The sequence below is a fragment of the Cricetulus griseus genome, chromosome 2, assembly GCF_003668045.3.
Source record: "Cricetulus griseus strain 17A/GY chromosome 2, alternate assembly CriGri-PICRH-1.0, whole genome shotgun sequence".
Classification (NCBI taxonomy): Eukaryota; Metazoa; Chordata; class Mammalia; order Rodentia; family Cricetidae; genus Cricetulus; species Cricetulus griseus.
In genome coordinates this window covers 263,104,008-263,117,391 of record NC_048595.1, presented here as the reverse complement: position 1 = coordinate 263,117,391, position 13,384 = coordinate 263,104,008, and the positions used below count along the sequence as shown (strand labels likewise).

Genomic DNA, 13,384 nt, shown 5'->3' with positions numbered 1-13,384 from the left:
AAACTATGAGAAAGTGTCTATTTTTCAGCCACCCCCACCCTAACAAATGCATATGATACCATCAGAACCCTGAGAAAGACATCTGAGAAAAGCAGCCTTGTGCTACACACAGTCAGCAGACCCTGTTTCATTTGCTGTTAGGTTAATAGTGTTATTTCAAGCTAGACATGGTGATGCATGCCTTTAATGCCAGCCCTCGGGAGGCAGAGGCAGAGGCAGGTGGATCTCTGTGAGTTAAGGACAGCCAAAAGTTCTGGGACAGCCAAGGATGCACAGAGACACCCTGTCACCCCACCCCACCCCCCCAAAAAATAACAAAACCAAAAAAGTGTTGCTTCAAATTAACCCCTTAATTTCCTTGCTAATGAGTTATAAACAATGCCTTGAAGTCAAACTAAAATCATCATGTAATTTTCCCATATCTCGGAGTTCTGGGGGAACATCCATGGAAAGAATACATTTGTATTTAAAGACCAAATATGATGAAATGACATAAAGTGAAAGTAACAGGAATCCAACAAAAAAAAATTATGAGACCTTACCTTATAGTCGTTGGGTACATCTCTGCCGTGTAAATATAAATGAAGGCAAATGCTGACCCTAAAACAATTTTGACAACCAAAACCGTCACTATCTTCAAAGTATTGAGACTCTGAGGACACACAAAAAAGGAAAATTAGATGTCATTAAAATTACTTAAAACTTTCTTATTCCATCAGAATGTTTTAAAACAACAAAGAGTTTTAATTTTACTATGTGAATAGGACCTCCCTAACTCTGGCTAGATAACCAGTATGCCACACAAACTTACTCTGAGAATATAATTCATATTAAGTCATAAGGTTTAGGATGCCTTGTAAGACTACTAGCGTCACTGTTATTGCAGACAATATTTGCTAAATGAATTGGTATCCTGTTTTGTTTCTGTTTCCCCTGGGCTAGAGATTAAACACTGGGCCTTCACACACCAAGCAAGCAAATTACCACCGGGCTATGTAGGGGTCACTCTGACCACGCCTCCTGGGGCTGGCTACAGGTGTACCTGGCCACTCCCCCTAGGGCGTGGACAGGGTGACTGGAGGGTAGTTTAAGAGTGAGGACACACATGGGAAAGCCCCTCTTCCCTGCTGCGTTGGCTTGCTCTGCTTTCCTGCCAGTTGGCTAGGTGCACAGTAAGTACGGCATTTTCCCCCAGTAAATATATCCAAACCATTACCTGACTATGTATTGGTATTTAGCATCGATAGGGCTACAGGTTCAGCCCCGATTAGCATGAATAAAAAAACTAATTATTTGTACTATGTTGAAATTATCTTTGAGGGAGAAATTTCATTAAAGGAAATAAATTTGAAATTGTGAGTTACTGTTTTATTTCTAGAAGTTTCCAGCAGCCTCTCTCCTCTCTCTTCCCTCCTACTAAGAAATGTAACATTTTTAAGATTCTGCTAGATCCAAAAGTGGCTGCCATCAGCCAATTCAGCTCCCTTTTAAAGGCATGGATAAAGTTCTCTCAAACTGGCAGAGACTTTCCTGCCCTGCAGAGTTTTAACTGTGTGCCAATCACTAGGAAATTCGGTGATGTGAAACTCGGTTCCCCAACCCTCATTATTAGGTAATGCTGCCATTAAAGGACGTCACTAACAGCTTCAGCTAACTTTCAAGCAATAAGCAAAAGTTAAAATGCTTTGCTCTAAACATCGCTACACTGTCACTTAGTAAAAGTATTTGTTGAAAAAAAAATGACACAAGCTATTCTAAACTATGGCTAGAGTGACCACAGTTTCCAAATTAGAATTAAAATTCAGGCTCTGGTAGCATTGGATTAGGGTCTTCTAGATGCCATGATTATTGTATGTGCTGTCCTTCACCAAATGCAGCAATGAAAAAGTTGTTTCCATCCATCGCTCCAAGGAGCACTTCTCATTAAGAAACTGAATTTTAAAAACCATGGTTTGGGATAGGGGGTGGGAGAGATGCCTCCGGGTCTAAAAATGAGTACCACTCTTGCAGAGGAGCCAAGCTGAAGACCCAGCACTGCCAGGCGGCTCACAACTGACTATAATTTTGGCTTCAGGGGGATCCAGTGCCTCTAGTTTCCATAGGCACCATACACATGCCTACACATAGGCACACACATACATGTAATCTTTTAAGTAATAAAATATAATTGTTTAAATCCAAGTTTCTCCGACGATTAATAAACATTACATTCAAAATCGCTGGCCAGCTGTGGGAAAGACAGAGACAAGCTGAACATTTGGCTCATCATGTCATTCAGATGTCCTCATGGCTCCTTTATTCAGGGTTCTGACTCTTAGAACACTGGCCTGTACATGCAGGATAGATCCCACTACCCAGACTAAGCCATGCCCTCCTGCAGCTCTCTCTGGGACAGAGTTAAAAGTTAATCTGTGCTGTGCCTTGACAGCTCTCTGTTCATGACACTTAGCTCCCCTGTGATCTTTGTCACATATATCATTGCTGAGCTAATTCACATGATAGGAGACTTTCTGCTACCTCTAAAAGGTTCTTCATTCAGGAGATTGGTCCGGAGGTTCCCCCTCCCTGGCCATCACTCTAATGCCCGCCCCCGTCTCTCTCTGTCTCTGACACACACACACACACACACACACACACACACACACACACACACACACTTAATGAAACCTCTTCTTCAGGAAGTTCCTCCTCCCCTTTTTTGGATCCCCATACACTGTACTGTTTCCATGTAATTTCCCACCCCCCATCTTGAGGCCCAGTTACAGCCTTGAGACTCATGTATTCCAACGTCACCCCTGAATGGAATTCTGTGTCGTTAGAGTCCATGGCTTCTGGGGCACAGTGTATCTTCCAGTTCTTGAGAGACTGATGCACTCCCTCAAGCAGTGAACAGTTCAGGCCACTTTGTGTTTCTCTGTTTGTTCCCTTAGTAGTCAAAGAAGCATGTAAACTTGACAGGACAATTGGTTTTAGACATCAATATCTTGTGTACCCTGTACGGCTTGCAAACATCACTGTATCCTAACAACTACAACTGTATTGATCCTAGCAATTGCCATTATAGTCTGTTTCTGATAACGGTATGAAAAATCTTATGACTCTCGATAAAATTGTCACAGCCTCACTTGTGCTATGGCCCCTCCAGCCTGAGCTGTTTTAATTCCTTGTGGCCATATCAGGTGACATTGACCCAGTAAGTAAGTGAGGGCTCTTACAATGCTCTCCTTGGTCATGTGCTATGTGTCAGCTCTGAGAGGTGCATCACCCTAGACACCGCCCACCCTTTCTCTAATTTACACTCCACACAAATGTGCAGTCATTCTCCTTCCCTCATCCTGTTTTGTTTTTCATTTCATTTACAAAAACTTGATTCACTGGTCTTCATTACAGGCTGTATAATTCTTGCTGGCTCAATCCTGTTAGGTGAATAAGTGAGTGGGTGTTAAGTTCCCTACACTGGGCTGGGAATAGGATGGCTCAGTTGGTAGAATGCTTGCTTGACATGCATGAAGCCCTGAGATTCAGTCTCAAGCACTAGATAGAACTGGACATGGTGGTGTAAACCTGCAATCCCAATGCTTAGGAGGAGACAGGAAGATAAGAAGTTCAAGGTCATCCTTGTCTATATAATGAGTTTGAGGCCAGCCAGCCTGAGCTATAAGAAAACCTGTTTCAAAGAAAGAAAATTCCAGAACCACTGGCAGATATAATCAACTTTCTTCCCAGGAAATTATTGCATTTCTAAAATACAATGAGAGAGAGAGAGAGAGAGAGAGAGAGAGAGAGAGAGAGAGAGAGAGAGAGAGTCATCCCCCTACAAGTAACACAGTATTTACATAAAAGAGAAAGAATGTGTCTTTTAAGAAGATACCTTTAAGCCAGGCGGTGGTGGCACTTTCCTTTAATCCCCAGCACTCAGGAGGCAGAGGCAAGCAGATCTCTGTGAGTTTGACACTAGCCTGGTCTACAGAGCGAGCTCTAGGACAGCTAGAGCTGTTTCACAGAGAAACCCTGCATCAAAAAAACAAAAGAAGAAAAAAATGATACCTTTAAATAGTATCTATATACGGTGTCTATATGTCTGAAATCGTCTTCATACTAAAAGACACTGAAAGTCCTTCCCTGAAACTGCCACAGCCATTCCATAAATAAACCAAATGACTCACCCAGGGTATGGCTATGTATATAGCACAGATGATGGAGGACAACAAAAGGCAGGAGACTATGGTGTTTCTTCTTCCCACCCTCTGCATCAAGATGCACATAAAGAAGTAGGCAGGAATTTCCGAAGCACCTGTCATTGATCCAAAGAGCCCTGTGTGAGACTGCTGTCCGGATACAAGGTCACCCCACACATCAGCCCACCACCCAGAAGGAGCAGCCAGCCCACTCCCTGCTTCCCTGCACCGTCGTGTTTCTACTCACTGGGAAAAGACAAGGGTTCCCTGTGAAACCACTAGGCTGACAAAATCCACCAAAGCCCTTCATACTGTCCTAGGAGCTGAGCTTGCTAGGACCCTGGTGTGCTGCCTGGAGGTCTGGGCTCTTGAGTGAATGAAGAAACTGCAGAGAATGGGATTTCTTGTGATGGGCAGAACTGGGTGGGAATGTTTGTTTTGGAAGTATAATTTCAAACAAATAAAAATGGAGGCCATAGTTTGTGTAAGACCTCCATCACTTCCTCCTTTACGGGTTTTTTGTTTTGTTTTGTTTTTCGAGACAGGGTTTCTCTGTGTGGCTTTGGAGCCTATCCTGGCACTCGCTCTGGAGACCAGGCTGGCCTTGAACTCACAGAGATCCACCTGCCTCTGCCTCCCGAGTGCTGGGATTAAAGGCCTGTGTCACCAACGCCCGGCTTCCTCCTTTACGTTTTAAACAGTGCTGTCTCTCACTTCCAAACTATTATTTTGTGGCACAATAAACTTCTAAATTAAAAAAAATATGTGATTTAATTTTTTGACAAAATTAAGGTAGCAAGCTGCTACCTAAATTAGGAGATATATATATATATATATATATATATGTATATATATGTACATATATATACATATATATATATATATATATATATATATATATATATATATATATGAAAGAAGATAGGGTCTCATGCTTCCCTAGGCTAGCCTCAGACTCACTGTTTAGCCAAGGATAAGGATGACCTTGAATTAATTTTTGATCCCTGCCTCCACCTCCTGAGTGATGAAATTATAGGCACAAGCCACCAGGCTCTTACTGATACAGTGCTGGGCACAGAACCCAGGGCTTCAAGTATGCCAGGCAAGCACTCTACCAACTGAGCTATAACCCAAATTCCCATTTATCAGACTTTAATCCTAAAACAAAACATTTTAAAAATCTAATAGTCCCTTGTGGAGCAGGGTCTTTGTCTTAGATCTCTCCTTGCTTGGCTAGAAGAATGAAGGAAAGCCTGAATCCATACATTTATAGATCCATTCATGCAAAATCCCTCACTATATAGATGCAAAGCTTGACTCTTAGATCAAAACCATGAAACTCTTGGGTACAGCTTGTGCCACGAAGCTTCCTAACCCTCCGTGTACACTACATGCCACCTGTGTCTGCTGCCATTAGCTGCTGCCACATCACTTCTCAAACTGACATACAGAGGGAGGGGGCTTTTCTTACAGACTTATAACACTGCCCCCCAAAAAATACTTCTTAAATTCTTGCTGAATGATAAACAAAAATAGATATGTCATCAGGGCACTTTGATAAGATTTGATAGAATGTCTACATATAAAAATGTAAAAACAATACTTTTCTGAGGATAATATAAAATGTAGAGCCCACACAGAAACAACCAGTGCAGACCAGATGGAGAAATAAAAATTTTAACATCTATCTGTGTCTCCCCACCCTACCCATTTAGCTAACATTTGGTTATCCTTGGAGTTTCAATCTGCCTTATCTAAAGTCATTCTAGCTTTTACTAAAATTAAGTAGACATGACAACAATAATAGTTGCATGTAATGAAGTTATTTTTACAAATTAAGGGCATTTGGAAGGCCTCAAGGCATATTACACAAAAAGAAAATCACTTACCTAGAACAGTGTGTTGCAAAAGGATCTCATTCATGCCATGCCAGGGAACACAACATTGCATGCATAGGTAGAGATCACAGAAAGAGAGCTGAACATGTACAAGCCAAACACTCTAGAAATTATTACAGGAAGTAACTACAGGTTAGGAATGAAAGAAGGAAGCTAGCAAGGAAAATTTGGGGATGGGGGGAATAAGCCCTTGTAACTCAGGTCCTGTTTTTCAGACAAATACAACACTCATCCTATAATATAATGACACTAACAGATATCATACCAATACAGTCATCAACATTGTTCCTGGCTTTAACAGATAAACAAAACATGGTTAAAAACTGGACCCCATGTATTTCCCACTTACCCAATATGAAGAGGTATAGGTACTCATGTTCTCTTTTTCGAATAGCCTCTATGCTAAACGTGTAGTATCCTAAATTTATTGTGATCCAAACCAACCAAATGGTGAGAGTTCTTTTTGCAACATCCGGGTAATAGAACAGATCTGCTAGGCTGAGCTTCCTGGCGCCCTTGCGGTTTTTAGCACGGGAACCACTCACGTCCAGTGACAAAAGTTTTACCAGGTCACAGGAACTAGATTCATTCCACATAGCCATAGTGTCGACGATCCCTTGTGCTTCTTTGTATCTTCCTTCTGAGAGCAGCCAGAGAGGGGTCTCTGGGAACATCCAGCAGCACAGGATGAAAGGCACAGTCAGTGTGCACAGGATGAGCTGATAAAGCCACCAGGATTTAGCCAAATAGCTCACCAAAGCCACCAATAATACTCCAATAGCAAAGAAGGTATGCAGATGCATGGATGCCCATGTGCGAGACTTCTGGCCAATGAATTCCATCACATAGACAATGATCACGACAAAATAGCCACTTGCAGCCTGGGGAACAAGGAAACAGTAATTACGCTACAGTTACAGTCTGAGCTCTCTGCAAATTCATTTCAGTAAAAAATAATCTTTCTTCTTTACACAGGTTCTTTTACCTTTTTCCATCCTCCCAACCTCAGTAGCAAACTTGAGAGACCACTTATGATCAAAGCATTAGATGCCACTTTGTTTAATAAGAGTTCCAGTACAAGGCAGACTTATTTCTGTTTCTTCTGAAAGTGCCTATCTATGTATCTGTATGCCATTGTTATACCCTAATTGTAAAATAGGGGCAAGATTTTATGGGGACTAGTGGGAAGGAAAGTAGGCTTGGTTAAAACTTTATTTTGACAGGCAACAACAACAACAATAAACAAATTGGATTTGATCAAAGATAAAACTTCTATATTAAGAAAAAAAACACTACCAATACTACCTATGGAATTAGAGAAAATGCATGCAAGTCGTGTGCATAGTAAAGGATTATACAGAGAACTACAGCAAAACAAAACACTCAGAAGACCAATTCAGTTAAAAAATGGACAGATGATTTTTGAGTGGGCATTTCACAAAAGTTACCTAAGTGGCCAAAGCACTTAAGAAGGTAGTTGACTTCACTGTCAAATAGAGGCAGGTCATATCTGTGGTGACACACCCTCACATCCTCTAAGACAGGGCCCAGCGGCTGGAGGGACTGATGAGTGGCTAGGAACTCTGGCTTCTCTTTCAGAGCACTGAGGTTTGACTCCCGATATCCACATGGCAGCACACAATCATTTGTAACTCTAGTCTGGTCAGATTTAATGCTCTCTTCTAGCCTCTGAGAACATTGCACACATGTGGTACACAGACATACAAAACACTCATACACATAAAATAAAAATAAATATTTTCAAAGATACCTTCTAAAAAAAACAGAAAAGAAATGCTGGGATGTAGGAAAGTTGGGGTCCTTGTACACTGTTGGTAGGAATGTAAAATGTAAAATGGCCTCAGTGGAAAGCAGTATGGCAATTCCTCAAAAGATTATACATATTACAAGATTCACTAATCCCACTCAGTAGTATATAGCCCCCCTCCAATAAATGAAAGGGAATCGAGACCCCGAGGAAGCGTTCCTGCACCGTGTTAACAGCAACAAACTCACAATAGCTAAAATACAGAAGCAACACAGATATGTATCCTCAGATGAATACATACATCTGTGGGATATACAGAGAACTGTTGTGCAGTTTTAAATACAAAATAAATTCTGGTATGTATGAAAGATGAATTAACTTTGAGGACATTGCACTAAATGAAATAAGAGAGTTACAAAAGAATAAAAGTTATCCTGTACCACTTGAGATAGTGTCTAGTAGCCAACATCATAAAGACATACTGTCTGCTTATCAGGGTCTATGGAGAGGAGGAAGAGTGAATTATCATTTAATGGCCAAAGAGTTTTGGTCTTGTAAATGGCAAACGTTGTTAGATAACTTACTACCATAGGAATTTGGTAATTTTCATATTTTGAAAATGTTATTTTGCTATTGTTTTATTTATCACCACATAGTCCAGGTTAGCCTCCAACTTACGAGCTTCCTGCCAATGCTGAGAATATGGCCTGCACTACCACCTCTGGCTAAAATATGCCTAACTTTAGCAAAACTCAGATTATAAAAACTGTTCTCTCCATGCTCTTGGGATAAACAAAGATTGAATCAAATGATCAGTTCTAGATGGCCATGGTGTCATGTGCCTTTCATCTCATCACTGGGGAGGTAGCAAAAGGCAGATCTCTGTGAGTTCAAGGCCAGCTAGGGCTGCATAGTGAGACTCTGTAGCAGAAAAAAAAATACGTACAAAACAAAGTAACAGTTGAAGAATGGTCACAGAAATTAATTTTTCTTACAGTTGTTTCATGTTGGACTTTAACAGCAAAAGTAGTAAAGTCAATGGGATTGTTAGGATTTGGTTTGGGTTTGGGGCTTTTAGGGTAGAAAAGGCTTGTTTTAGCTTACAATTCAAGGTTCCAGTCCATTTTAACACGACAGTTAAAGTCCAGGAACTTAAAACAGCTAGTGGCATCACCTCCACAGCAGGGAGAAGAGGGGAACGAATGCAAGTATGCTTACTTGCTTGCTGCCGGTTTCACTTGTCAGTTTGACACAACTTTGGGAAGAGAGTCTCTGTGAGGGGCTCTCTAGATCAGACTGGCCTGCAGATGTGCCTGTTGGATTGTCTCTGTTGGGTTCACTAATGTGGGAAGACCCAGCCTAAGAATGGGAAGCGTCATTCCCCCAGCTTGGGTCCTAGGTTGAGTAAAAGAGGAGCAGCTGGACTAAGGCATGTAGGTATTGTTCTTGTTGCTGTTGTTTTATGTACATAGATATTTTGTCTGCCTATACATGTCTGTGAGCCATAGTGCATGCCCACTGCCCAAGGAGGCCACAAGAGGGTGTCAGATCCTTGGAGCTGTAGTTACAGACAGTTGTGAGCTGACTTATAGGTGCTGAGAATTGAACCTAAGTCCTCTGGAAGAGCACCAGTGCTCTTAACTGCTGAGCCATATCTCCAGTCTACACACTCATTAACTCTCTACTTGTGACTATGGGTGCGACAAGCTGCTTCAAGTTCCTGCTTTGATTTCCCAACAATGATGGACTCTAATCTGAAATTGTAAGCTAAATAAATCCTTTCTTCCTGAAAGTTGCTTTGGGGCAGGGGCATTTCATCACAGCAATAAAAATGAAAACAGAACAGTTATTTATTGCAAAATTATCCTAGAACAGCACTGATTTTCCCAAAGGTACCTCTTAATTCTATTTTTTTAGAATTTCATATATAAGTACTATATTTATTCCTCTCTCCCTCCAACCCTTCTCATGCCCCCTCTCAAATTCATGACCTCTTCTTCAATTATTATTGTTATACACACACACACACACACACACACACACACACACACACACCACCCAAATACAATCTGCTGAGTTAATTTGATATTGCTGGTATCATATGTGCTTAGGATTGACCACTTTGGATTTGATAACCTCTGGGAGGGGGGCACTTATCCTTTAAGAACACTGATTTTCCTCCCTTGGTGACCACTCATTTCCTTCAGTATTCATCTGAAGGAATGGGATGAATTCCTTCAAGGAAAGGGGCCTTGTGGGATTTCCATCCACATTGGAGTGCCAACTGGTGTCACTATGTGGACTTGTTTAAGTGACCGTGTTGTCAAGATTTCGTGGTTCAGCTCCTGTTGTATATAGAAGACTATCTCAAAGCCGACTTCCTGGTCCTCGGCTCTTACAGCCTTTCTGCCCCTCTTTAGTGATATTCCCTGACCCTTGGGTGCCGAGGTCATGTTGTAGGTGTATTGGTTAGGGCTGTGCACTCCATGGCCAGTTGTCTGCGATGTGACCGGGTGTGGATTTCTGTGCAGTCTCTGTCTGTTGCAAGAGAGGCTTCTTTGCTGAGGGGTGAGAGCTGCACTTACTTATGGGTTTGAGGATAAGTATTAAAATGCAGTTGGGGATTATACTGGCTTGGGAGAGTGGTGGTTGTAGATTCTCCTCTAGGGTCTATGACTTCACCAGCCACAGGAAGTTGATTAGATCCACTTACTCGCTGAGTTATCTCACTGAGCGAAGATATTTGTAATTTGTACACTTTTATGTGCAAATTTTATTTATTTGACATTTAAAAAATTGTGCTCTCAGCCAGGCAGTGGTGACACACTCCTTTAATCCTAGCACTTGGGAGGCAGAGCCAGATGGATCTCTGTGAGTTCAAGGCCAGCTTGGTCTACAGAGCAAGTTCCAGGACAGCCAGGGCTGTTACACAGAGAAACTCTGTCTCATGGGGGGAAATGTGCACTCATGATCACATACACATAACTTTAAAATAAATTATTTTAAAGAAATCAGTGCTGCTGCCACAGAAAACCTGTCTAGACATCTCAGCCAGCATGGAAAAGAATCTCTGTTTGCTGATGCACTTCTGATGACAGTACCGTGCAGCCACATACCCTGTGCCAGCCAGTGTAAGGGTACTTACACTCCATCCCACTGAGGTCATTGGCAACCCAATGAGACAGGTGTAATCATCTGAAGCTTACAGACTATAAACTGTGCCTCAAATGGGCTAACCTATGCTCATAAGGGCAAAGCTGTCAAATTCACACATACCAATGGCTCTCCTTACTCCCCATATCCCGTGCAGGCTTCTTGTCCCCTCCTCATTCTTCAGTAATTATGTGAATGGCTTTAACAGTATCCTTTACCTATCTGGTGTGTGCATATAGGTTCCAACTAGACCAGTACAATCACTTAGGAATTAAATATTGCTTTCTTAACTACAGGCCATGTACCAAGCAAAATGAAACAAAAGATTTGTTCCTAAGTAAGCAGCAATTTTTCATTTTAATGAGTACCATTCTAAACAGAAGGTACTAATGTTCACAGAAAGTCTTCTGCAGTGCACAAAGATCAGTCAGCCCATGGTCTCTTTCAGTAGATTCTTAACAGACAAATAAACCTAAAGGAGTTAAATTTACTATTTAATAAGCACAACTCACCATGGCAAGGAAAAAGCGTATCACCATGAAGCTGAAATAATCAAATATAAAGATCGATGCTATGCCAAAAAGAAACACACCGATACCCGTGCACCACAGAGCCACTCGCCTTCCAAAACTGAAAAATAAGAACATAGTGGGAAACGACAGTGTGGTTGTCACAGTTTAAGCAGCCTGTCCTGTACATGAAAGGTGAACATTGACAATATTATGTATTTGATTTCTGTTACTCATTTATTTTGACAAATTATGAGTTAGCACACATCTTCAGAAAGCCAGCCTTTCAGCGGGGAGACCTCCAGCTAGGCTGCTATTGTGTATACAGAACCTCTGGGCCTTGCCCTTAGGATGGAGCACAAACAAAATATCACCACATTTCCCCTTTTTGTCTAAAATAAAAAGGTTATAATTAATATTAGAAAAATTATATACAGTAAGTACAATAACTATATACAATATAGACAGGCAATAAATGCATCAACAATGTCTAATCCATTGCATTTGACAAATTCAGAGGATATACTCCATATCTATCCAATCTTGGTGACCTCAAAATGTTGTACCTAATTCACTTTTTATTCTAACATGTATTGCCAAAGTGATCTTTTAATGTCTTCCAACCCTAAACACGTTATACCTCTTTAGTGAATTTCTTTTCTGAACCTGGTAACAAGGAAAACTATAACTTAAAGTCTTCAACTCCAACTCCATCCAAGACCCAAGAAGGAAATAATATTACCTGAGTAAGCAGGAAGTGCAAGTAAGCAACTTCCACAGAAACATCTGGCTGCCGGGACAGCCACCCATCCATATTAAGCCACAGGCCTAGCATATCTGACATACTTTTATGTGAAGCAGGATATTCTGAAGGGCTGTCCTACCTTGTCTTGGCAAAGTTTGGCAGCCACTTTCTTTTATGTCCTGCTTGTCCAATTTGGACAGCATACTGTCAGCAGTTGAGGCAAGAGCACTTTCTTGCCCAGTGGCTAACTTTTGTCACAAAGAAAGGAAACTTCCTGTGGGGTTTCTTCAATGTGCATCATCTTCTTTGAAGTAGACTGGTGCTTCCAGGAGCAGACATGTCTCATTTTCATTTAAAAAAAGGAACTGTATGTTATTAAAACATCTTAAATGCCATATTCTGCAGATCTCTGAAATGTTTGAAGACAACCTGTCTATCTAAAATATATCTCTGTTTGACCTTGAAAACATACCTAATATGACTACAAATTTGATTGTAATGACTAACTTGCATTTCTTTATATCCTAATTAGTTGGTAACAATAACTTTCAAGGGCTAGAAATTTGCATTACATTGTTAAATGAGTTTATAGGTATAATACCTTGAACAAGACTAGAAATGTATGTACAGTATGTTCTAACAAAAAAATCTCAACTTTGTATCAATATACAAAGATCCATATCAATGTAAAATATTTAAGATTATTAGTTGCTTTTTTGGTTTAAAAGTAGATTTAATAGTCTACCGTTATCCTATTTATATCCCCGTTTTTCTTTTTTTTCAAAACAAGAACCCTGAATCTAATCTCCTTTGTTCAACTTTTTTTCAACCATTATCATTAACAACTTGTAACCAACCACCCTAAACAATGGCAAATATCCATAATCCATTGAATAACAAAAATCACACACCCCACCTATTGTGAATTTGGGCACTGTGGTCTTAAAATTACTTCCTGCATCTTTAGGGGCTCCTGAAAAGAAAAATTTGGGTTAACTGTCAAGTCCTGGAAGAGATAACGTTATACATTTGTAGTTCAGTCTCTGTGTAATTGAAAAGTGCAGGACTTGTCTCAAGTCCTGGCTATGGTAGTCTATGAGGCTGGATCATCTCAGCTAATCACCTCGAAACAG

At 40.8% G+C, this 13,384-nt stretch overlaps 1 protein-coding gene across 1 annotated transcript in view; it reads right to left on the bottom strand.

Moving 5' to 3' along the window:
* The window catches only part of Slc22a16 (solute carrier family 22 member 16), a 36,464-nt gene that overhangs the window by 17,283 nt on the left and 5,797 nt on the right, over positions 1-13,384 (bottom strand). The window contains exons 3-6 of the mRNA XM_027402265.2: positions 11,510-11,627; positions 6,426-6,957; positions 4,167-4,294; positions 543-652 (exon numbers count right to left, since the gene is read on the bottom strand). Of these exons, the coding sequence (XP_027258066.1) occupies positions 543-652; positions 4,167-4,294; positions 6,426-6,957; positions 11,510-11,627 (888 nt within the window). The remainder of the gene's footprint in view (positions 1-542; positions 653-4,166; positions 4,295-6,425; positions 6,958-11,509; positions 11,628-13,384) is intronic.